The 26,721-nt window shown below is 30.9% G+C and overlaps 1 protein-coding gene across 9 annotated transcripts in view; it reads right to left on the reverse strand.

Moving 5' to 3' along the window:
• Positions 1-666: 666 nt before the first annotated feature.
• LOC143068216 (uncharacterized) overlaps positions 667-26,721 on the reverse strand; it is a 54,950-nt gene continuing 28,895 nt past the window's right edge. For 7 of the 9 annotated variants that reach the window (XM_076242103.1, XM_076242101.1, XM_076242099.1 and 4 more), the window contains 26 exons: positions 24,688-24,860; positions 23,270-23,544; positions 21,952-22,024; positions 20,944-21,086; positions 20,331-20,471; positions 20,005-20,037; positions 18,754-18,928; positions 15,792-15,908; positions 15,199-15,285; positions 14,471-14,648; positions 14,080-14,175; positions 13,178-13,368; positions 12,718-12,878; positions 11,813-12,215; positions 11,507-11,567; positions 10,212-10,402; positions 9,407-9,601; positions 8,851-9,006; positions 8,318-8,401; positions 8,016-8,126; positions 6,105-6,218; positions 4,839-4,925; positions 4,101-4,169; positions 3,494-3,692; positions 2,940-3,061; positions 667-1,652 (listed from right to left, as the gene is read on the reverse strand). In XM_076242103.1, the coding sequence (XP_076098218.1) occupies positions 1,464-1,652; positions 2,940-3,061; positions 3,494-3,692; positions 4,101-4,169; positions 4,839-4,925; positions 6,105-6,218; positions 8,016-8,126; positions 8,318-8,401; positions 8,851-9,006; positions 9,407-9,601; positions 10,212-10,402; positions 11,507-11,567; positions 11,813-12,215; positions 12,718-12,878; positions 13,178-13,368; positions 14,080-14,175; positions 14,471-14,648; positions 15,199-15,285; positions 15,792-15,908; positions 18,754-18,928; positions 20,005-20,037; positions 20,331-20,471; positions 20,944-21,086; positions 21,952-22,024; positions 23,270-23,544; positions 24,688-24,860 (3,824 nt within the window). In that variant the 3' untranslated portion in view covers positions 667-1,463. The remainder of the gene's footprint in view (positions 1,653-2,939; positions 3,062-3,493; positions 3,693-4,100; positions 4,170-4,838; positions 4,926-6,104; positions 6,219-8,015; positions 8,127-8,317; positions 8,402-8,850; positions 9,007-9,406; positions 9,602-10,211; positions 10,403-11,506; positions 11,568-11,812; positions 12,216-12,717; positions 12,879-13,177; positions 13,369-14,079; positions 14,176-14,470; positions 14,649-15,198; positions 15,286-15,791; positions 15,909-18,753; positions 18,929-20,004; positions 20,038-20,330; positions 20,472-20,943; positions 21,087-21,951; positions 22,025-23,269; positions 23,545-24,687; positions 24,861-26,721) is intronic. The other 2 variants (XM_076242106.1, XM_076242104.1) reach the window with 2 other exon arrangements.

The following is a 26,721-nucleotide window of genomic DNA, read 5'->3' on the forward strand; positions in this document are numbered from 1 at the left end:
TTGCCTGTATGTAATTTTGAAAGTGAAATGCAAATGTTGAAATTAAAAAAAACAATACCTAAAAAGTTATCTATGCAAAATATTCAAACTGAGGTTAAAGGCCAAATAATTTATGCCAATGCTGATACAATGGCACACCAAATATTACTGAAGTTAGTTTCATAATTGGCTTCCCTTGAAACTGACTTAAACACAAAACTTTAGCATGTAAACTAGGCAAAACTTTCTAAATCATAGACCATTACTGAGTTAGCAGGGCAAAATCCTCTCCTTGAAATGAGAAGTGACAATGCTTATACAACTGCACATCCTATATCATGACTTATTATAAGTGGTTCTCTTAAACTGACCATACCACAAATTTTAACAAATTGATGACATCCCTGGCGATGCTGCCACTGAAAAGTCTCTCTTTTTGACTTTGTCAAGGCATGACAAAAAGGGTGTTTTTATAGAAAAGGCAATTTCATCACAAAGTAGTCGCATTGACTTCTATATTCATATATTTCTCTTAAGGCAGTGCTTTGTTATTCATTAATTGATTATTATAATACAAAAAGTACTATAATCTGATCATAAACACATTTTTAGGGTCAAAATCACCTCCATTTACTTTAGGCATTAAATAAACATGTAGGCATAATTAAAAACATGAACACATTTAAATCATATTTTGCAATTTTATATGTAGAAAAGTTTCAGTATTCAAATATAAAATATGAATCAGCTTGATCTCTACATATTTAAATAACAATCTTTCCCATATACTCATAACTCTCAGGAGTAGAGGAAGATTATTCCATATCATTTTTATTACATTCAATATTAATGACTTTAATGAATGATCTTATAACATAAATATTCTCTTTACAATATAACATTTCATTAACTAACAACATTTTTTAAAATCACAGAAGATAAATAATAACACTTGTTTTAAATATTCAAAATAATTTAAGTTCAGAGGTAGCACTATCACAAAATGTCATTTTATGACAAACAAAGTGCAATGCATAATGTCATGCAAAGTACTCTCCAACTTGCAATTAAATATTGACAAAAAGTTCCATCCTCAGAAGGAATCGTTGAAATTCAAAATATGGATATACATAATTTCCTGACAGATCTGAAAAATCTTATACACAGTAAAACTCATCATTTTAATGTTCCAGATCAAATATTATATCATTCCATACTGCAGAAGCAAAGTACTATGCAATTAAAGTTTCAGATGGAAAGATGAATGGACGGAGGAACAAACATGGCAAATGCAGTATACCATCCACTAACTTAGTGGGAAAATACTATTTTCTGACTACTTGTTTTATTAATAACAGCACTCATCTGCAAGGCACTATAAGTATTTTGATCTCAGAATCATGGCTCTGAGATTAGCACCATAAAATGAGTATAACTGCTGCCTTAAATACTGGTGGGTAAAGCATGACAGTTATCGTCATTTCTCACGTCACAGCGACATGATATACTTTTTTAAGCATCATTTTCAAAGCTCGACATTGGTCTTCCATTCTGTAACATCGACTGACGGCATCTTTCTTCCTCTCTTCCATGACACACAAAGCTTCCATGAGTTCTGAGTTCTCTTTATATAAATCAACAACTAACACATTTCTCTTTTCACAATCACCATACTAAAAATATAACAAAATGTATTTATCAATAAAACTTTTCCCTTTTATTGTGAACATAAAAATCTTCTAAGAAATAGTGAAATAAAAAAATACATATGTAAAACTTCAAGGACACAAGCAGAACTAAAATCGTAATTATTTCAAATTTCTTTTTTTTTATAATTTTTTCTACTATATATCTTTTCCTTTTTTCTCTCCATGATGTCTGTTGAAATTTCAGTGAAAAAATGATTAAATCAGTTGTTTTTTTTATAAAGAATCGCTATTCCTATTTGTTCAGTATTTTTTTTTTACATATTTTGTCTAAAACAAAAGACTTAATGGAAAAGAAATAAAATATTGGTATTGAAAATAGAATATATTTGTTCCAGACCATATGAGTATTTGGACCATACGTGTATGCTCATGACCAAACAAGTATACTCATATGGTCCAACTGTATGTGTATGGTCGACAATATGAGTATTATTCTCGTTTGGTTATTAACGGGAAGGACCTTATGATTATTTAGACCATATGGTTATTTTTTTTCAAATGTGTATAACAAATATTCCAATAATACAATAAACTTATCTAAAAATTTTAAACAATGATTGTTGCATAAAAAATGTATTAATTTTATAATTCAAAATAAAAATTAGATATGGATGTTATAGTTAGTTTTCCTCGCTAATTTGTATTCTTGCATGTAGGCATAGAGCTTATTTGCATTCATACATCTTAGTTTTACATGATTCTTTCAGTTACACCTTTTGCCTTTGAGTGAAAAGTTAGCCTTCTTAGCAGCTGCGTGCAGTAATACTGAGGTTGGCCATTCTGATGTGTCTACAGTGTTTTTAAAAAGCTCTAGATCTCAAATATAACATATGACTGCAGTACACCATATTCACAAGACAACTAAAACAAATGGTGTTCCTTGTCAGTGACTTCTTTTGTAACAGTTCTTTAAGAAATTTTTGGAAGTTAAGTCGACACATTGCTATGACCATCGGTATAAAATGTGTTTATTATAGTTTTGACTTGCAAGTAAAATTATCTATGTGAAACTGCTTGTTTTTTATTTGGTTAATCTTATTAATATAATATTATAATAAAATTCCCTATATGATAGCATCTTTTTAATGACACGACAACTAGAAAGGTCATACCATATGAAGAGCTAAGTATTAAAGAAAACGTGTAACAGAGTGGTAATTACTGTACACGTATGGTTGGACCATATAAGTATATACCCATATGGTCTTACTCAAATGGTTCGGAAAATACATATTTAGTATAATTATTTACATGATTTTTAATTTTCTCAATCTGTTCATCCAGCATCTGTTGTGTTAGTCTTAATTTCCTCTGTAATGAGTTCTTATCTTCTTCTAGTTCCTTAATGGCTTTCTTCATCTCTTCTTCTCTCACTATAAAAAAAAATTGTTTTATAAATTAGTTCAATTAAAAAATTTAATGAAAAGATTGATGATATCTAATAGCTTCATTTGTTTTAATTATATTTTAAATATATTCATAGAAAAGTTCTTTCATAAACATATTTTTCATCAAGAAAGAATGAACTAATAAGAAAGAAAGAAAAATTATATGGACGTGTCCATGTTTGTACTAGTTAGAATTCCAATTGAGAGACTTAATCAAATTTTTTTAGGTACTTTGTATCAAAGTTAATCATGTTTCACAAACAGTCCAAACAGTCAACAGCTTTTTCTATACCTTCTTTTCCAAAACTTGGAAAAATGATTTTTTTGTATTAACAGTCATTCAGTTAATTCATACTCTCTTAAACTCTTACACTATCATTTTAAACCTGCAAAACTATAATTTTGGTCATAAATTACCTTTGAACTTTTTATTCTTTTCATTCTCTTTAGCTTCAATAAATTCCTGTAGCTCCCTGAGTTGTCTTTGTTGATCTACCAGATCTATCTGTAGTCGTGTAAAGTTATCTATATCTATACCATTACTGACATGGTACTTCTTCATCTCTTCTGCATGTTGTGTTTGGTTCTGGGCTAGATCATTGTTTGCTTTTACAAGCTGAAAACATATAAATAAACTCATCATAGATACTAGGACTAAATTTTGTATATACGCCAGACGCGCGTTTCGTCTTCAACAGACTCGTCAGTGACGCTCGAATCCAAAAAAGTTAAAAGGCAAAATAAAGTACGAAGTTGAAGTAAAATCATGTTATAATACTACACACAACAGAAATCAAATGAATAAATCAATTTTTCTTATTCTATTGTTCAATCTTATTTTATGATAATTGTTTTTAAAAAGCTTCTTAACAGTTTGAGTGCTTTTGAAACAGAAATATGTAATTGTCTATTTTTCTCAAATATGATTATATATTTATGCAATCCATGCATTAATCTACTCTATGGTTATTCACACTACAGTAAATAATTTCTACTGTCCAAATGATGTGATAATAATTCAAACCTTAGTACTGACATTCTCAAGCTCTGTCTCTAATCTGTCTCGCTCTAATTTTAGTGCCATCAAAATTTCCTACAAAGACAAAGTTTCATATTTAAATAAATAGTTTGTTGGTTAAAGAGTGACAGTGTTAATTTTAGTTTATTTCATTCCACTTTCAATATATTTTGTAGGACTCAAATATACCACATCAATACATATTTGAATTCAACATAAATGTCATAGGATATAATTAGATCATATCAATACAAATAGGTCATGTATCGTATCAAAATAACATCAACTAAATGTCATAATAAATTCCCATGGCAGAATTATTTAAAACAAAAAATGGCTACAGCAGATGCACAATGACATGACAGCAGCTTTTTAATTGTAAAAGGATAAACTAATGAAAAGTACGGAATAAGCCCTTTTTGGCCCCTAATTCCTAAACGGTTGGCTACATCATCCCCAAAAACTACACCAACCTTCCTTTCCCCAAAAACTACACCAACCTTCCTTTTGTGGTATTGAACTGTATGATTAAATTTCATAGATATCTATACACTTTAACTAAAGTTATTGTCCAGAAACCAAATGTGTCTTTAGATGACAACTATGACATCTGTATATATAGCAAAATGTTTTGCAGTCATATAAAAAATTTGACTTTGAATGTTAAATATGTATTGTTCTGGTTGTTTAAAAAAAAAGTTTCCCATCATTTGTATCAACATGTTTCTGAAATCATCTACTAACCTTCTCTTTTTGAAGACCTTCAGGCTGATCATCTTCAGGAGCCTCAGTATTATTGTTGTTTTTCTCCACATTGTGATTGTATTTCTTCTGCAAGTACATTAGATAACAATGTATATATAACCCAACTCTAATGGGATAGCCCTTAATATTTCTGTCTGCTATAATTTAATAATCTTTAAGAACTTTTCTTAAGGTGTACCCGGCAATATATTTAGAACCAAGAAATATTTTCCTGAATATTAAAATTTTTTAAACTTCCTTGAATTTATTAACCGCTTGAAACATTACAATAAAGTTTTAGATAAAATCCTGAAAAACAAGGAAAAATTTTGACCAAAAAAATATTTAAAACAACCATATAATTACAGTAAAATTTCATAATCTATTCAAATGCATTAGGATTATATAATGTAATATGTTACAACATTTTCAATTTCCTTTCCATCAAGGTTATAATTTGACAAATCCAATTTGGATTTTACTTGTGTTAATTTAAAGGTAACTTTTTTGAAAACTCTGGATATTTTACACTGCACTTAATAAAATAAACTGTTGAAATTAAAATGTCAAAATTTTAACATGTAAACTATGCAGCACTGTTACACATTCAATGATCTTCAATGTTAATAAACCATGGTGATGGGTGGGGGCATTTTTCAATAAATATGAGATGTGTGAATGCTAATAAAGCTGCATACCAAATATCATTGACTCACCAACTAGAAGTTCCACTTAAATTGAACTAATCCCAACTTTAAACATGTAAACCAAGCAAAAGTTTTAATGTCAATAGACTATTACTAAGAGGGTACAGCCAAATAATTTTCATGAAAATGAGAAATTCCAGAGCTGTAAAACAACTGCATTCCAAATATTATTTACTTATCTTTAAACTGACCTAAACACAAACTTTAACATGTAAACTATGTATAATTTTCTCAGATAAGAGTCCATAACCTAGGGGGGAGGGGGGATTAGACCATAATCAAGGGAGAGGAGCCACTATCATAAACTTAAAATCAGTGGTCTGGGGGAGACACTTATTTCCTTTAAACAGTGTCGGTACCTTTCTTTCCTCAAAATGTTTAATCTTTATACAAAAGTTAAAAATTAAACTATATCACCAGTTTTTTACTTTGCAACAGTTGCACTTTGTGCTCTTTCCTTAACTTAAGAATTTGTTTCCTGTTTATTTCCCTTCAATTTCAAACCCTATCCACTCTTAACCCCAGCCATATAAGTATTAATATTCCTATCAAATTTTACCTGTAATTTAGTAAGGTTCTCAATTTTATGGTCAACATCAGTTAATTTTTGATGTGCAGAATTCAATGAATCTTGTAATTGTTCTCTTTGTTCTACCAATTCATCGATTATACTCTGTGCAAAACAACATGTGCAAACAAAACATAAAACAGTGCTTTTAACTACACATAAACATGTTAATAGTTCACAATTAGATCTTATGTTTTCATGAATTGTACTAGCTGTTGAAAAACTAGGGCACTTAATGTTGAGTTTTTATGTAATGATTTAACAATGGCAGAGTACTCTTTTTCAAACCAAAAAGTCTCAGATTTTTTGTGCCACAATGTCTTATACAAAATTGTTGTTGAGAGTAAAATATCTTTTTAGGTAAGGTGGCAGTTTATATCACCTTCCCCCCCTCCAAAAAAATAAATAAATAAATAAAATAAACATAAGTAAAAATGTGATTTTTGGTTGAATACAGAAAGGTCAATTTTGAAGTGTCATTATATGTACATGACATTACTGCATCAAATCTGCTGCTTTTTCTTTTTTGTAAGAATACAATCTAAGTTGACCCCTACTTATTTGCCAGCTAGTAAAAATACATGAAAACATAAAAATCTATTTAGATCAAAAATAAAATATATCTGTGGTTTAAATTGTGATGCCCTGGTAAGTAAATTATTTCTTACAATAAACTATTTTCAGTTTAATAATTATAGAAATAGAATCATTTTCAAAACAGCATGGACAAGAAAATTTCTTGACAGTCTCAGTTATCATATCAATTGACTGTGTCAGATTAGCTGAATGTTCGCCTGTAACACACACTTGTCATATAGTGCGTCTAATAGACATTTAAACTGTGGGGTCGCCAATTGTTCTTAATTCCTAAATCAAGTAATATGAATAACTAAATGTTAAATACTTAAACTTTCTTTTTTCTTCTTCTCGTGCACCTGCATGTATTTTACTATTTTATTCTATTTAAATACCCATTGGAAAGCCTATGACAGATTGAGTGATATTCACTGCTATCGATAGTCAATGACAAACTAGTTAAAGGTAAATGATTATAATTTTGACCAGCATAAGTATTGCTGTAGTCCACGCTGTTGTGAAAATCATTCTATAATAAATAAATGGTATAAGACTACAAAAAAATAGGTCAAATCAGATAAACATCACCACAAATATATTTCATTAGGAGACAGAAAGGGAATCTTAGAAAAATATTATCTGTGTTGACATTTTATAACATATTTACTAAAAGGTTTCAACATAAAGAAGAGATACACAACATGGGGGTAAAACAAAATAAATGGTGGTCATGTAAAAAAAAACCCAGAACAAACATATTGATTTTACATACTGAAATTTTGTTTTTTACATTTTAAAATTTGAAAGATTTGAAATTTTTACTTTATAAATCCAAAAAAAATTTTAAAATAATTTTTAAACTGCAAATTTTAAAAATTTTTAGTGCTTCATATATATGTTTTGGTATTTTGCAAGATACATGTATATGCTATTTGCCTAGAGTTAATTTTAGGCGCTTCTTTTTATTATTTACTGCATGCTGCATGCCTTGTTTTATTTGTTATTGCGTATGGTTTTATATTCGGTGAAAAGCTCATTAGAGCTTATGTTTGTATTGTTTGTCAATATGCTGACTCCAAATAAAGTTTTACTTACTTACTTACTTAAATTAAGTTAAATGACTAACAAGTAAATATATGAATGTTTCTTGTCTGCATATTCAATCAACTGTTTATAACTTTATGTTCATCAGCAATTATTACAGATCAGAGAATGTTTTGGAATGGTAGATTTTTTGGTTCATTTTAAGTGCAAGTTCCCATGCAGTAAAACAACAGACTAAAACATGCAAAACATCAAATACACATTGACACAACATAGACCTACCTGTGCATGTGGAGGGATGATTTTAGTTTTATAGGCATCTAATTGGCCTTGCAGGTTATGTATAAAGTCCTGTTGTTGGTTACATTTCTTTTCAATGTCTTCCAGTGAAGTCTGAAATAGAATGAAAAAGAATTTTCAAAATACAACCATGAAATATAAATAAGCATTGACTATATTGTGTGATTCCAAAGTTGAAAAGTAATCCAGTGATATCAATTTTTATTTAACATTTTCAAAAAGCTTTCAGTCCCCAAGATATGACTTCTCAAGTTATGATTATCTTTAATTAAAAAAAAACTCACTTGTAATTCTAGCATTTTTCTGTTTTCTTTTTCTAAGTCTGTCAAATTTTTCTTTAACATATTAATTTCCTCCTCATAAGCAGCCTGTAAATCAATATAAGATAAGAAATATGAATGAAGTCAGATAAAATGCTATCTACTATACAACTATAACTTATTCTATAATATGATTTGCATAATGAATTTTTTTAAAGAGACCATTTAGGACAAAACAGAGTAAAGATTTAATGGGAGATAACTCATGATATCACAAACTTAAACATCTACCATATAAATTATATTAGTTCACAGTTAATGTATTGCTATATTTGAAGGTATTGAGGTCAAACAAAAGAAAAGTAAAAATGGCATAGCAAATATTTTTTTTCCATTTATTTGTTCACAAAATATAAAATCACAAAAAAAAAACCAACCCAAAAAACTAAAAACAATGATATTGAATCGATAAAAACTGGTACCACTAGTTCAAGTACTTTGTTAGCTAATTTACATATTGATTTAATTATATTCTTTGAATTTATACATTATCTTACCTTATCTTTGCCTGATTGTTTAGCTGACTGTACAAACTCTGTTTTAACAGCTGATATTGCACCATCTTTTTCTACCTTTATTTCTCCTATCCTTCTCTCCATTGCCATCTTAGTTGTATTTAGAGTGGACTGTAAATCTTCAATTGTTTTATCAGCCTGGAATAAAGAGAGTTGTGTTATTAGAATCAGTAATAAATTTGGTTTAAATCTTTAAGTTTAGATTTAGTCTTATGTTGTCAATATAACATTGCCTCAATTTAAATCAGCTGAGTTGAAAATGTTTATTACAATCTATAATACAGGTGGCATCTATGGAAACAACAAATCATACAATATTTTTCTTTAAATTCTATATAAATACTGTTGAAAATCAAAAAATAAAACTACATGTTTGTTTTTTAAATATTTATCAAATCCATTACAAACATTCAAAATCTCAAACATGAGTATTGGAGGTTTCTGATATTTGAATGATTCAGAAAAGCCTTTTTTTTTAAGGCAAACATTTTTTTGAAGTTGCCAGTTAATCATTTCAATATAATATAAAATAACTTACCAGTTTTTTCTCCCTTTGCAGACTGGTAATAGTTTTGGCCATTTCGTCTGTCTTTTTACGATTGGTTCTATTTTTGTCTATCTCTTGCTGTGCATCCTCTAACTCATTCTGGTACATCTCAGACTGCTGTTGTAGTTTACTCCTCTCCTCATCAAAGGCTTCCTTTACCTGTTCCATCTGACCTATAATTTCCTCCTAAAATCAGTCAAAACAAAAAAAAAAATCAATTTTTTAATGTATTTTATTTTTATTGCTGTTGATTCATTATTTTTTCGTTGGGTACCAACTTTTGTGGGTTTTTAGGGAATAGGTGTAACACACATTTAAGAGTTCATCAAAGTGACATTATTCTAGACTTGTTTAGATTTTAGCAACACCACAAAATCAAATATTCATAAATTTAAATTTTTCATCAATCCATAAAAACTGGAACCCACAAAAACTAAATGAATCTGCAGTACTTCAGAACAAGAGTGTTTTATGCCTCTGATTAATAGACAATTTTTATTCAACACAACCTCTAATATTGTGTGAAAATAATTATATGCTGGTAGAATTTACTGGTGGATAAAACACAAATGTGTTAGGAAACATCCAAATTTAAACAAATAAATCCAAAACTTAAAAAACCAAACAGTTGGCAGTTGTTGAAAATCCTCTATTCTGATATTAAACAAAATTAAGGCTTAATTGAGATTTATAGTGATCAACTTAAAGCATTTCCAAAAACAGATGCAAAGTGGTATCTTCAAAATTGACGGATTTAAATTACAATCTTTATATCAAACATTTCTGAACAGTTTACCTCTAATTCCTGTCTAATTTCTCTGGCAATCTCTTCTTGCATTATTTCTCTATCCTCCTCAAACCTCCTGGCGATTATCTCCCTTTCTTCATCTGTTTTGTTCTGTAATCCCTCTATTGTTTGTTTCAGTATTTTAATATCACTTTCATATCGCTGAACCACATGTTCATGTTCTGACTCATACGCATTACCTAAAATATTCAATTTGTGATTCCTTATATAAATTGATAACATCATAATATACTTATTGTTTAAATTAGGCTGTTAGTTTTCTCAATTGAATTGTTTCATATCTTTTCAGTCGGGGCCTTTAAGAGTGGACTATAAGATATGGGTTTTTTCTCATTGTTGAAGGCTGTACAGTTGCCTATAAATGCTTACATTCACCTCATTTGATCTATGGTGGATAGTTGTCTCATTGACAATCATACCACATAAATATCTCTTTATTTTTATATAGTATGTTACAAGTACTAGCAAGAGACAATTATATTTCTTATTACAACTGAGACACGTTAATCTTTGAGTGTTCCTCATTAAGGTAAATTCAGGAAAAAACACTTCATATGCATGAAATTCATTGTTGTTTTCATTTTTTTAAAACACACAATAATGCATCTTGATGTATTATCAAATATGGCATGCAAACTTTCCCAACCTTGCATCTTGATGTATTATCAAATATGGCATGCAAACTTTCCCAACCTTGCATCTTGATGTATTATCAAATATGGCATGCAAACTTTCCCAACCTTGCCTCTTGATGTATTATCAAATATGGCATGCAAACTTTCCCAACCTTGCCTCTTGATGTATTATCAAATATGGCATGCAAACTTTCCCAACCTTGCCTCTTGATGTATTATCAAATATGGCATGCAAATTTTCCCAACCTTGCCTCTTGATGTATTATCAAATATGGCATGCAAACTTTCCCAACCTTGCCTCTTGATGTATTATCAAATATGGCATGCAAATTTTCCCAACCTTGCCTCTTGATGTATTATCAAATATGGCATGCAATCTTTCCCAACCTTGCCTGTTGATGTATTATCAAATATGGCATGCAAACTTTCCCAACCTTGCCTGTTGATGTATTATCAAATATGGCATGCAAACTTTCCCAACCTTGCCTGTTGATGTATTATCAAATATGGCATGCAAACTTTCCCAACCTTGCCTGTTGATGTATTATTAAATATGACATGCAAACTTTCCCAACCTAACTGTTAACCTTGTATGTCAAGGTAGATATCTATGTAGTTCAAAAGGATATTTTTAAAATGAAAACTTACAAAGTTGGTCTTTCAGCTTTTTGTGAGATTTATCCAAGTATGTTTTTTGTTCTTCTAGCTTCTGAATTATAAAAGAATACATTTGTAGCATTATATAGTATAATATTTAATGAAGTCTCAACCAAGTATTCACTTTAACTGGTTAAGATGCACCATAGAAAACATTTTTTAGTTCCTTATAATTTAATTATTCTCTCTTTGTATTTACAGTTATATCTTGGTAATTATTCTTCAACCAAAGTTCATTGTTAGATAACTTTGCTTACACATGTAATACATTCATTCAAACTCCTAATATCAATTTACCTCTTCTAGTATTCTCATATGATCTTTTTCTGTTTTTCTCAGTTTCTGTTCAAACCTTTCCTCAAGACTCGACTTCTCCTCTTTTAATTTTTGTTCATATTCTTCTCTCTGAGAATTGAGCTGTATATTGAGTTCTACTTTCTCTTTCTCAAGCTGTCTGAGTGCTGTTTCTGTATTGGCGAGGGCTGTCTCCAGCTCCTCGTTCATCTCCTGTTGATGACATTCCATCTCCTCCTTCATGAAGTTCACCTGTTCCTTGAGTTCTGAGTTCTCCTGCTGCATTCTCTGGAAGGCTGAGGTAGGTCCTGTCAGGTACGTCTCCAGTTCTGACTTGTCTTTTTGGTACTCAGACTTCACTTTGTTCACATGACCATCTAGTTCTGCCTGATATCTTGATTCAATACTGTTAAATGACATACAAACAAAGCTTTGAAAAATGTAACACATGTAATACCTTATAAAAATAAATTGTAATTGGAACTTATTAAGTCGTTATCCTACATTCAGTTCTTTTCTATCCAATTAAAGAGGAATTAAAGGGGATTAAAGTGTTTAGGTATTAACCTCAAATATATCTGTATTCCCTGTAAGAATACATTTTCATGATACCAAGCTTTGACCACAAAACAAAAACAAAAGGACTAAAAGGTAAACATTATGGTTGACATAATTTAAGGGAAAAAAAATTGTTTACCATTTTAATGATAAAAAAAAATTCTGGTATTTCTTGAGTATTTTTTTTTTAAATTCCTGATACAGCAGAATCATCTTGGCCTAAAATAATAAAATTCTTAAGGCAGGAATAATTACTTGACAGTCAAAAAATCAATTCAAAGGAAATCCTTTACTGCAATACCAAAAGCAAGACTAAATAAGATTTGATAAAAATAAGTTTCATCATTTACCTGTCTTTCTCTTCTTTAAACTGCTGCTTTAGTAGATTGATCTGTGACTCATATTTCTGGATCAAGTCTTGTTTCTCATTTACATATTCTGTCTGTAATTCTTTTTGATGCTCAGCTAACTGGTCTAACATTTTCTTGTTAATTTCTTGTTTCATCTTCTCCTTGAGTAGTAAAGAAAACCTTTTTACAAATATTCTCTATGGATCTTAAAAATTGTTGCTACTCCAATGAAGCTTTTTAACACTATAAAAGCAATTTCCCACTGGGTGTGCCACTTTTTTTATATAAATTAAATATTATATTTTCAATCTACCTCAGTTTATTTTCAGTTAGAAACCCTAATAAATAAAAAACATATATCAAAGAAAAATTGCTTCATTTACTGTATGAAGAACTTTTCAAAAACTCATTATCTTAAATTTCCAGTTGCAGATTTATGAATTAATTTACATCAATTTACCTGATCATTTTTGACTTTCTTTAGTAAATCTGCTTTCTCTTGATCTTGTTTTTCTTCTATCTTTGTAATTTCCATTTTATAGGCTTGGTCTATTTCTTTTTTCTCTCTATCAAAGTTAAGTCTAGTATCATATAACTCTCTCTTTAGTACATCAATATAGTCTCTGTCATTCTGCATGCTACTACATACACCTGGAAAATAATTAAACCATTGATGCCTGGGTTCTATGTTGGGAATATTAACAACCAATGGTTTTTACATTAAGTGCATGGATATCTTGTACTTTTTCAACAGATTTGATATCTGAGTCATTATGTGAATCTTTTTGACGCACGAGTAAAGGAAACAACTAAAAAGCTTCACAAGGGGGCGAGCTGCTGAGATCTTAATTCTCTATACACAAAATACCCTATAATCTGGCAAACTGTTATTTCTGGTCTTTTTTTTTCCCACCCTTTGACAGGTTTACACTTCACAAAAGCTTAATATTGTCACTTCACACATTCTGACATCACTGATATGCTATGCTCATGTCTTAAAATACGAAAATAACACAGCAACTCAGCAGGGTGATATGAGCAAAGGAAAGCATGATATATATATATTTCAAAATCATATGGTATATATTTCACGTTTTATTTTGTGTTTCTTTCATCAAGATTTAAAATAAATATTGACATATGTTTATATCAACCAGTGTCAGTGTAATTTAATTGTACTTGGTTTGTAAATGTGTTGTTTAGAAGGAAAATTCATGCTCATATTGAAATATTTGGCAGTAAAAAACATACCAGGTGCTTGTACTAAGCAGTGACTGCTTTATAGAGAGCATTTGTATAGGGATTCTGTCTGAGTCAAACAGTTATTTTACAGAGTCTGGTATTAGATCGAACTGTACTTACTGCTGGCATCATCATCATCAGGAGCTGTGGGAAGTCGTCTTCTGACACGTCCAGGATGACATGGGATACCAGTCACACTCTCATCATCGGAGAAATCTATTGAGTAAAACAAGACATATTCATAAACATCAATCTTACTCTTAACTAAAATTTATGGCGATTTTTGTTAACGAAACTTCAATCGTCATGAAGAATTTTTTAAAAGCATAATAATTTAAATTTGACTTTTTTTGATGAATTCCAGTACAAGATGTCTCTCTTCTTTTTGTCGTATGGAAAATATCAAATCATTATTCTTTTTGATAATTTGCCTATCTACAAATAATTGAATGTGATTGGCCCTTTAGAAGTTTCTTTCTAAAGTGATTGACTGGATTCCTGTCTGACCTACCTGAAACACTAGACCTAGCACTTCCTCTCTTTGTCCTTATATAATCAGACAGATATGTTCCATCCTTAACTGGTATCTTTGATGTCCAATCATGAGATGCTTTTGATTTCCTGCTGGGTAGTAGATGTTTTACACTTTCCATTTCAGCTGTTAGCTCATCATTTCTGTCCTTTAAATCCTAGAAAATTAAAAAAAAAAACATGAGAATATTATTGGACATAATTGCACTTATTCAAAAATAATGAGTATGTAGTTTATTTCTTAGGTTTATATAATTGCAAAAATTGTGTTGTTAAGTATATTTTTGACTCCCTGTAAACTATTGGACAATGACTTTGTTACCTATATTAGAAATTAAGACAAATAAATCTTATGCTAATTCTCTTAACTGAACATTCTGCATGGATTGTACACTCTTAGACTGGCTTAATGTACAAATTTGTCTTTCAAATTCTATATAACAATCCAATAAATCTAATCATTCTTTTTAAACCCAGTTAGGACTACTTTTATTGAGAAATTCTTAAACCTTAGTAGTTACACTTCATACAAGATTACCAAATGAAATTCTTGTTAAAGATTCAGATTGTCAACTTAACAAATTGTTTCTCAAATATTAAAATGCCAGAACTATAACAGATATAGCCAAGAAAACACAATCTAATAATTTTAATAGTACAGACTTTTAACTTTCCTATGATTAAAACTGCTTTCCCACAGTTACTTACCTTGTTTAGCTCTTCCATCTCCTTCATTCTGTCCAGTAAACTGTGCTGGTTTGGTAAGAAAATTCCCTTACTTTCTAGCTCATCAAACTGGAAAATATAAACAAACAGTGTTTGGTCAAAATTGTCATTACTATAGAAGTGTACACTATTTAATAAACAATGAAGGTTTCCAGGTTTGGCCAAAATTTTAGTTGTTGATGATTATATATTTTTTTAAAGTTCATGTTCATGTCATCATTATGACCCTGGAGCATTGGTTTTAACTGTTTTAGGCTAGATATTGCTGTTAAAAAGTTAAATTTTGGTAACAAAGGCTATTTTGAAGGACCTTGTTAATTAACCGTGCAGTCTGCATAACATGTTGATGCATATCAGTAAAATGGAAAGCAACAAGCAGTTATTACCGGTATTTACTTTTGAAGATATGTCAGAATCAAATGTCATGAGACTAAAACTTTGGTCCCAATCCAATACCATTGGAAATACATGCTTCTGGGACATATTTGACATACATAACAACAAAAAATGTATCATGACAAAGAAAGACAACTGAATGCATGGTGGTAAGCTCAATAGGTAATCTTGAAATATACCTTTCTTTGTAATTCATCTGTTGCTTCAAGTTCTTTCTGAAACCTGCTGTTCTGCTTTTCTGTTTCTGCAAGTTTTTCTGTTGTTTCAAACAAATCTGATTCTAATTTCTCTAATTCCTATTTAGAAATAATTAAAAACAAACAATTAAAAACATGATAAACCTTAGTTCAATAATATAGTATAGACAAACTAGAGGCTCTCAAGAGCCTGTGTCACTCACCTTGGTCTATGTGCATATTATCAATGGACACAGATAAATTCATGACAAAATGGTGTTTTTGTGATGGTGATGTGTTTGTAGATCTTTCTTTACTGAACATTCTTGTTGCTACAAATATTTCTCTCTATAATGAACTTGGCCCAGTAATTACAGTGGAAAATGTTTCCTAAAAACATGACGAAAAAGTTGTTAACAATTGACTATAAAGGGCAATAACTCCTTAAGGGGTCAATTGAAAATTTTGGTCATGTTGACTTATTTGTATATCTTATTTTGCTGAACATTATTGCTGTTTACAGTTTATCTCTATCTATAATAATATTCAAGATAATAACCAAAATCTGCAAAATTTCCTTAAAATTACTAATTCGGGGGCAGCAACCCAACAACAGGTTGTCTGATTTGTCTGAAAATTTCAGGGCAGATAGATCTTGACCTGATAAACAATTTTACCCAGTCAGATTTGCTCTAAATGCTTTGGTGTCAGAGATATAAGCCAAAATCTACATTTCCCCTCTATGTTCTATTTTTAGCCATGGCAGCCATCTTGGTTGGTTGGACGGGTCACGCCACACAATTTTTAAACTCAATACCCCAATAAGGATTGTGGCCAAGTTTGGTTAAATTTGGCCCAGGAGTTTCAGAGGAGAAGATTTTTGTAAAAGATTACAAAAATTTACGAAAAAATTGGTCAAAATGGACTATAAAGGGCAATAACTCCGTAAGGGGTCAACTGATAATTTTGGTCATGTTGACTTATTTGTAGATCTTACTTTGCTGAACATTATTGCTGTTTACAGTTTATCTGTTTCTATAATAATATTCAAGATAATAACCAAAATCTGCAAAATTTCCTTCAAATTACTTATTTCGGGGCAGCAACCCAATAACCGGTTGTCCTATTCATTTGAAAGTTTCAGGGCTGATAGATTTTCACTTAATGAACAATTTTACCCCCATGTCAGATTTGCTCTAAATGCTTTGGTTTCAGAGTTATAAGCCAAAATCTACATTTCACCCCTATGTTCTATTTTTAGCCATGGCGGCCATCTTGGTTGGTTGGCCGAGTCACGCCACACATTTTTTAAACTAGATACCCCAAAGATGATTGTGGCCAAGTTTGGATTAATTTGGCCATGTAGTTTCAGAGGAGAAGATTTTTGTAAAAGATTACTAAGATTTACGAAAAATGGTTAAAAATTGACTATAAAGGTCAATAACTCCTAAAGGGGTCAACTGACCATTTTGGTCATGTTGACTTATTTGTAAATCTTACTTTGCTGAACATTATTACTGTTTACAGTTTATCTCTATCTATAATAATATTCAAGATAATAACCAAAAACAGCAAAAGTTCCCTAAAATTACCAGTTCAGGGGCAGCAACCCAACAACGGGTTGTCGGATTCATCTGAAAATTTGAGGGCAGATAGATCTTGACCTGATAAACAATTTAACCCCATGTCAGATTTGCTCTAAATGCTTTGGTTTTTGAGTTATAAGCCAAAAACTGCATTTTACCCCTATGTTCTATTTTTAGCCATGGCGGCCATCTTGGTTGGTTGGCAGGGTCACGCCACACATTTTTTAAACTAGATACCCCAATGATGATTGTGGTCAAGTTTAATTTAATTTGGCCCAGTAGTTTCAGAGGAGAAGATTTTTGTAAAAGTTAACGACGACGGACGACGACGGACAGTGATGGGAAAAGCTCACTTGGCCCTTCGGGCCAGGTGAGCTAAAAATGCAAAAAGTTTGACAATTAAAGAAAGTATTTCAGTGACAGAACACATCTGGTAGACATCTCAATGTTTATTTATACCTAAGTTTGTTTCTTGTTTTCTGAGAACTAAATAAGATAGCCTTTGCCTCCATTATCATGACTGCATTTTGCTTTTCATGCTTACATAATATTATCAATTCTTTTCCTTCTGCTTTGAAATTTTAACAAGGTAATTTTCTCATTAAATTAGTTTAATACTCTTTGAATGTGTGTAACATTCCATGACCTTCCTTTCAACATTACTGTAGTTTTTATAGGCTCTAAGATGTTACAAGCACCTTGATTCCTTAGTTCTGTTCCTTGTGAGGTCGTGTAAGATTCACTAGGAGTCTGCCTTCCTCAGATATCTAATTCATTACCTTATGGGCTAGTGTAAGATTCACTAGGAGTCTGCCTTTCTCAGATATCTAATTCATGACCTTTTGGGTTATAGTAAGATTTTCCCTGAGTCTGCTTTCCTCGGATATCTAGTTCCTTACTTTATGACCTAGTGTAAGATTCTCTCATACTCTGCTTTCCTCAAATATTTAGTTCCTTACCTTATGAGCTAGTGTAAGATTTTCCCTGAGTTCACATTCCTAAAATATTTAGTTCCTTACCTTATGAGCTAGTGTAAGATCCTCCATGTGCCTGCCTTCCTTGGATTTTTTGGTCCTTACCTTATGAGCTAGTGAAACATTCTTCTGAAGTCTACCTTCCCTCAAGATATCTAGTTTTTAGCTTACAAGCTTGTACATCATTCTTCTGAGGTCTGCCCATCCTCAGATATCTAGTGCCTTACTTTATGACCTAGTGTAAGATTCTCCCGAGGTCTGTCTTCCTCAGATATCTTTTTTTACCTTATGAGCTTGTGCAAGATTCTCCCCGAGTCTAACTTCCTCAGATATCTAATTCCTTACCTGATGAACTAGCGAAAGATTTTCTATGAGTCAGCCTGCTTCAGATAACTAGTTTCTTACCTTATGTGCTAGTGTGAGATTTTCCCTGAGTCTGCCTTCCTCATGCTTTAGATTTTCCATTTCTGTATTTATCTTAGATTTTAGTTTAGAGGTGTGAGCTGAGTATTGTTCTCTTTCATCATCTAACTGACCCTGTAAACTTTTGATTTGCTCTTGGTATTTACGTTCCACAGTTCTATAAAATTGAATAAATCATAAGCACTATCCTTTACCAAATGGCATGAAAATTAAACATAAACAAAATGTGTACACACTTCTAATGAAAATATGACTTTGTTAAATAGTTTCATTCACTACCTATTGAAACAGTGAACCCTTCTCCTCAAAGAATACCCTCATAAGTAATAACTTTTTATGGTCTTCTACAAGAACAGACTTATTTCCCTTATAATTATGGCTATAAATGAACCTTAAATCAATAATGGTCATGCTATAGACAACAATACCTTATAGAAATATAATACAAAATTGATTTAATAATGACAGATAGTGGACATTGTCACACAATGTTAATATAAATTTAATTATTATCTGACTTATTGTAAGTGACAATGTCAAATTTTCTTCTCCGTTTGTTAAACCATTGTCGTGATAAGGTTGTAATGTTTGGTTTTAAGTGGCCTTAAGTCATAAAATTATAAATCAAAACAAACAAATCTATGTTTACTTGAATAAGTAATGAAATCTTGGTCAAGATAAATATATATGGTCTGTTGGGATTGGAGATTAAAGTTATGTGTTGTTGTCATTTTTTAAAACATCAAAGTCATAAAAACGACTGAATTCATCTTTTTTTTAAATTGCATTGTAGTTAAAGAAGGAATATGATGTAAGATTGCATAGAGAAAACAAAATCACCAAGAAAAATATACATTTTTTAAGCTATGGTGTAAGATGGATCAACTAAGCTTGTAAAAGTCCAATAAAAGTAGACAGGGGTTTTAGGGCTGTCCCTTAGAAACAAACAAGGGAATCAGAGATGGCACTTAAAAATTTCATCCATATGTGGCTGTTGAATACTTTTTTGTACATTAATACATTAATAATAATATAAAATTGCTAGTACAGGTAGATTTCTGATTTTTCAAAGTGCCTTCCCTAAGTACCATGTATGTTTCAATGGAACAATCATTGTAATAAAAAGTCCCTTTCCAAATTTAAAAATAGAATGGGGTAAAACATGCAATGATCTACAAACTAAAAAAAAAAATATTCATGCCTAATGATGATTTATCTCCCTTATTTACTCACATATAGGTGTCTTTTATCAACATCAAAGTATCACTATTTTAAAATTCATTGGAACATTTAAAATACTATATAAAGCAATAAAACAAATTACTAGCCTAGCTATCTAAAGAATGGAAAAAAATGTAGCATAAAATACAAATTTTCTAAACAACAACTAAATATGTTTACTTAAAGGCTTGGCAGTAATAAATGAAAAAAAATTGAATTAGTAAGTTATTAAGGACAAATAATGAATTGTTAGTACTGTTAAAATACAAGTGAATGATTTTACAAAAAAAATGTGCAAATTTTTTATTTTGTTACGAGACAAAGTGACAAATACATACACAAGTTTTTTCTCAGACGATTGTTCCAAATGAGCATGTCGTTCGTCAACCTCTTTTGCTAACATAGAATTTCTAGCATTAGCTTCACTTAGATCTTGTTTCAATTTGTCTGTTGCCCAAGAATATTGCTCATTTAGAGATCTGAAATATAAACGTTAAATTGTAATGCTCTTGAAATACAAATTTTATGAAATTGGGAAAATAAACACAAATACAGTTTTCATCACATACAAAGGAAAAAAAAATTCCTCAATTTTTCACCACATTACATCAGTGCACTTGTTACAAATAATCTTGTCATGTCATTCATCACAACTTGCCTTATGAACTTAGCATGCACAATAAACTGCACCTTAGTCATGAACTGCATCAAGAAATTGCTACAAGTTCTGTGTTCTTAACAAATAGTGAAACCTTATGTGATTTAACTTATTCCTTATGAACTCAGTGTTTTGGGTGAACAGCATCCTGTTATATTATTTATCTGAGAGTTTCTACTGTATCCTGAACATGTAGTTTATCATGAACTTGTCATAGTGTCTTGGATAAGCAGCATTTTAGTCCTGTAATTTATCATGATCTTGAAACATGACCTAATGGTGTTAGAACTTACTTTAGTTGTCTTATTTCCTGTTGACAGGAACACAGGGCTGCTTGATAAACTGCATCCTGTTCATCAGCATTGATTAAGACTTGTTCTAATCCCAGTGAAAGGTCTGAAAGGTTCACTTTTGTTACCAGATCAAACCCTAAAGCCTGTAAAAAGTAATTAAGAAAACTATAAATGCAGTAATTCCTGACAACTACAGAATATTATATCTTGATTGTGATAACGCATGTCTTTTGATGATAAGAAAAGAAACTCAAAATACAATGCAAATTACAATGAAATAACATAAGAATGAGCTAAAAATAGATTAAACATTTTAAATTTCGGAGCCATTAAAAACATATCCAGGGATGACATTAACAACCAAGAAAACAATTTTAGGGAAGAGTGTTGCTGGTTGATCTTTAATAGTCTAATGCTAAATTCATTCACAGTTTTCTATTGTTGTCATACTAAATGGACACTTGCCTTTTGTTGAGAATTGTACTTTTGCCTCTAAATGTGTTTATTTTTTTTCAAGTATCTTAGTTGCCATCTCTAACTTATAACACACATCTCTATTTTTATTCATATCATGTTTTACCAAAAATATTGGTTGTAACAGAATCCACCAAACTAAGATTTAAAAAAAAAGGAAGGAATAGGTCCGAGACCACAATTAATTCGTAGTGCGTTTCTTTTAAGATAATAAATGAAAATTTAAAAAATCCCACCTGCCCTTTCTCAATAAAATTTTTACAGTGTGTTAAATTACTTTTGGGACAAATTATATCAAATTTGTAGAAAACTTCATTGGCTCTAACTTAAAATATGGACAATTTTTATGTTAAGGAGGTCTTGAAATCTTATGACATCTTCCGCCTACTTCGTATTTGAGGCATAAAACATGGAGAAATACATTTGGAAGGGGTAAAAAAAAAAATTGGGCAAGTAACACACTGTCCACACTAGGGACTATATTCATTGACAACGAAAATCATCGGACCAATAGTTTTCCAACAAAATACTTACCACTAAGATATCAGCACCATTAGGAATGTTATGCTTTTCCCAAAAATCTATAATTGTATCTGGCATGGCAAACCTGAAAAAGTTTGCAAATAAAATTTAGAGTTGTCTCCCATTTTATGTCATATTGAGCTTGTTTGTTGGAAAAGAATTTAAAATATCATTAATGTAAATGACTGACACAGCTGGATGTAGTAACCTATAATACATCTAATCGTAAATTTATGGTTTCAGTGATGCAAACGCAAATTGTAATGAGATTTCAAAAGGAAGAAAGTGACCACATCAAGGGTGTTTATGTCAACATATGTTAACGTGAAAAAAGTAAATAAATTGATGTTCTAATTGTGATGACAATGATCATTCTCTATCACCATTAAAATTAGCTAGTTGAAAATGGCTATACCATAACTTAACTCTAATCATAGTCTATAAAACTGAAAACAACGCTTCATAAACTTGTTACGTCCAAAAGGCTTTTCTGGATGTGACCTTTATAAGGAAAGCTCATACCCAAATAACAAGGATGCATTACTACCTAAAATCATTTATATGGATGATATTTAAAGCTATATAGATTTTTAGTGATATGGATGCATGTAACACATTTTGAAAGAAGCATATGCATGACATACATACAGTACATTTAAATTAATCAAATAGACTAAATTTCTGAAAAATAACCTGCTGTCTATTGTTAATCAATATATGCTTGCACATGCTCAAAATTGATACCCAGTTTTCCTAATACATGTCTTTGATGGGGCGTTAAATCTTATACTCCATATTAGGAGTCAGAGTGTCATATTTTAATTACATTTGTTGTATGAAAAGGTCTGTAGTTTATTTATGACCTGATGTTATTTTTTTGCCACTTTTACATATTATCCAAACCCTTCAATCTAGTTGGCCCATTTTGCAGAATGCTTATAAATCATAAGATGTAACAAAGATTATGTGAAACTAGAACTCCCAAAAATTACCTCCAATACTATCTGTATCAGTACCGTAAATGCAAGTTAGTAAATATGATTATCCCCAGTTTGTGTTCTACAACTGTGTAAAGTTTCATCAATGTCCATCCACCAATTCAAGAGACTGACATGACAGACATACTTTTTTTTTTACCATAAACTTAATGTATGAAAACCCTGCCGAACAACATCATATGGCATTTGTTTTAACCAATGTGCAAACACACATATTTTCTATATTGGTAATACAAGAAATCATCAGAAGTTTGAAAACAATAAACTACCAGTAAATAACTTATGCAATCGATTTTATAGAATGTTTTTTTCTTCCACAAAACAAGACATACCCTGTATTTTCTGGATCTATAGTTGTAAATACACCAGAGACACCACTGCCTGGTACTATAGAAGGTGTTGACCTGTCGTCACCACTGGGAACTTTGACTTTCTTCTGAGCTGAGTGTGTCCTGGGTGTATTTGCCCTGGGTGTGGTAGATCCATGAGCTCTGGGGGGTGACGAGGTAGATATGTTGGAATGATTAAACAGTCCTCCGATAAACTCATCAAAACTAATTTTACCATCACCATCAGCATCAAGTTTGTTAAACAGATCATGTAGTTGCTAAAACAGACAATTTAATATTGATTCACTTATAGGGTCTTTGCATCGGAACTAAACACATTTATTCAAAAACCAGTTGTTGGCATGACACGGGTTATGTTCTTCTCATATATGTTATGATGGTATGATACTAAACCCCTAACGGGAAGGATTGTGCCTGATGTTCATATGATGAAATCATAATCTTTCAGTCAGTTTAATTGAAGTCTGGAGCTGGCATGACAGTTAACTGCTAGTAGTCTGTTGTTATTTATGTATTATTGTCATTTTGTTTATTTTCTTTGGTTACATCTTCTGACATCAGACTCGGACTTCTCTTGAACTGAATTTTAATGTGCGTATTGTTATGCGTTTACTTTTCTAAATTGGCTAGAGGTATAGGGGGAGGGTTGAGATCTCACAAACATGTTTAACCCCGCCGCATTTTTGCGCCTGTCCCAAGTCAGGAGCCTCTGGCCTTTGTTAGTCTTGTATTATTTTAATTTTAGTTTCTTGTGTACAATTTGGAAATTAGTATGGCGTTCATTATCACTGAACTAGTATATATTTGTTTAGGGGCCAGTTGAAGGACGCCTCCGGGTGCGGGAATTTCTCGCTACATTGAAGACCTGTTGGTGACCTTCTGCTGTTGTTTTTTTCTATGGTCGGGTTGTTGTCTCTCTTGCACATTCCTCATTTCCATTCTCAATTTTATTAATTATTGGGAATCATTTACAATTGAAGTGTATACATTGGAAAAACATATTTTTATCCACTATTTATAACTTTGCTATATTAAATATGTTTAAAAGTACAGTGATAAATATAAAAGAATTAGAAAGCATATATTAATTATCTTAAGAGATTAACTGCAAAATTCTCCGAATGAGTATATCATGTAGCTGACCCATGTCATCTCAAGATACTTTAGAAAATCACCTAAGTATTATTTAATATTGAAAATATATACTGCCACCCAATAAACTAAATAAGTATCTAGAATTTTGGATTTATTAATTTTCATTTCAGGGATTTTTACAAAACAAATCATGAAAAAAAATGCAGTAAGTCATACTGAAATGTTCTTGTAAAAATTGTTAGTGAAATGAGTAAAAGACCTTTCTTTCTCTACAGGTATCTTTAACGTCTAAGTACCGGCCTTACCTCATCATTCATCTCTTCCATTCCTATATAGGCACATACTGTGTTTAATTCATCTATCCCTATGTAACCATCTTTCCCTATACCATTTGTCTTCCATATACTACGTAGATAATCCTCCCCTGTTGTGAAGTCCTGGGCTTGTTCTAGCTCCGACAGGTTCAAATTTAACACCCCTTCAAAACAATACATTGACGTTATGAATTCCAAGTTTCAAATAGTCATGCATTTTGGTCATATCATAAATCTGCAGGGTGATGAAATCATTTGAGTTTACAGCAGGAGTGACCCAGAAGCAAATGAATATATAGAATTCTTTTTTTCCTTTTTTGTACATCTGGGTTTTTTTCTTAGGAGACAGGCGTTGGTTGTTAGGGAGATAAGGTTATCCAATGGATAAACAAACTATCCAAGGAAAGATATCCAGTGATTATTTTTTTGTTGGTCAACCACTGGATAACATATCTCCTAGCTAACCAATGGATAGCACCCTTGTCTAGTGGATAATTGCCTAAGCCAATGAATTATTACCACAGTGCTTTGATACTTGAAAGAAAATGGAGGCAGACAACTCAAAATCCAAAAGAAGAGATCTGAAAACTATAGCCTTGCTTTGTGAAGAAATGAAGGAATACATCAATGTGATACCATCCAAACTGACAATCAAATTTGTTTATTATTTCTGTCGCTATTTTTTTTGTTTTCTGGTTGTTTTTTTTTTTACGGGTAACAATTTTAGTTTTTGTGATACAGGTTAGCTTTAGAGGTTGGACTAGGCATTTGGTATGGAAAAATAGAATGATAATACATTTCAGCATCTGCTATAAAGAACTCTTAAATTAAAAGAAGCACTGAAAAAGGTTGTCTATTAGGCAGAACAAATATACGATGACACCTTAACATGATTTAATTCAAGGACAGACAACTGTTACTCAATATATTTTATCACATAAGGTTGTTGTAAGTATACTATATCTACAGGTTGCACTTCGAAAATACAGCTGTTTCAAAAACCATACCTCTTTTCAGGAGAAACTTAATATTCATATTATTTCTGATGAAGACCCAAAGTGAAGGGAGGTTTAGCACAAAATTTTAGTATAAAATTAAACTCCTTAAAGTTCAAAGGATAAAAAATTTGAAAATATGCCACACAGTCCTATGTTTTAACCTTTCAAAAAAATTGTAGAGTATATGAACTTCAAGTTCTAGGATATAATTGTTTACCAAACTTCACAAAAGTGGCACAGTTTTAGCTGTTAAAGAAGTTTCTATAAGAAATTGCATTGTCTATATTTACAGAAGTGCAACCTACAATAATAACTTTTAATCTTTTCAAACTTGGACCTGTAAATATTTGAATTTGTACTAAGACACAGTATTTTAATATCTTTTGTGACATTCTGATTTAGTATGTAATAATGATATAACTACTGCTGTTTTTAGAAAGGTTGGCAAATTATCAAGTACTGCAACAATTGAACTTTTAATAAGATGATTTTATATTACCATTTTCTGTAGAATACATACAATACATAATAAAACAGGCATTTGTGATGAATAAACAATAAATTAAAACTTTCAAAGTGAATTTTAAAATACAAGATCACTCTACTTTTAACACATATACGAAGCCTGTAAATTTAAATTAAATCATTTTTTTTCCTTATAATTTAATCATATAACTTCAAAATGTACACTTTAGAAATTCATCAATTATTTTATGAATGATAAAAAAAATAACAGTTTTAGTTAACAGTTTCAAATTCATAGCAAAGAGTACAGAAGTTGCATGACATGTTGTATCATGCAATGGTAAAATAAACATTTTCTAATTCTACATTTGTTCAAAACATTGTATGAAATCAAAGAATGCAAGGGTGAAATAAGAAACAGAAAGGGTTACTGTGAATTACACCTGGTTTTGAAAAAAAAAACAAATAAAGAAAAAGCTTTAAAAATAAAAGTACAATATGACGATGAAAATTGTTTAAAACAATATTTTCATAACTATTTATATTCATTGAGACATTGATA

The sequence above is a fragment of the Mytilus galloprovincialis genome, chromosome 3 (assembly GCF_965363235.1).
Source record: "Mytilus galloprovincialis chromosome 3, xbMytGall1.hap1.1, whole genome shotgun sequence".
Taxonomy (NCBI): domain Eukaryota; kingdom Metazoa; phylum Mollusca; class Bivalvia; order Mytilida; family Mytilidae; genus Mytilus; species Mytilus galloprovincialis.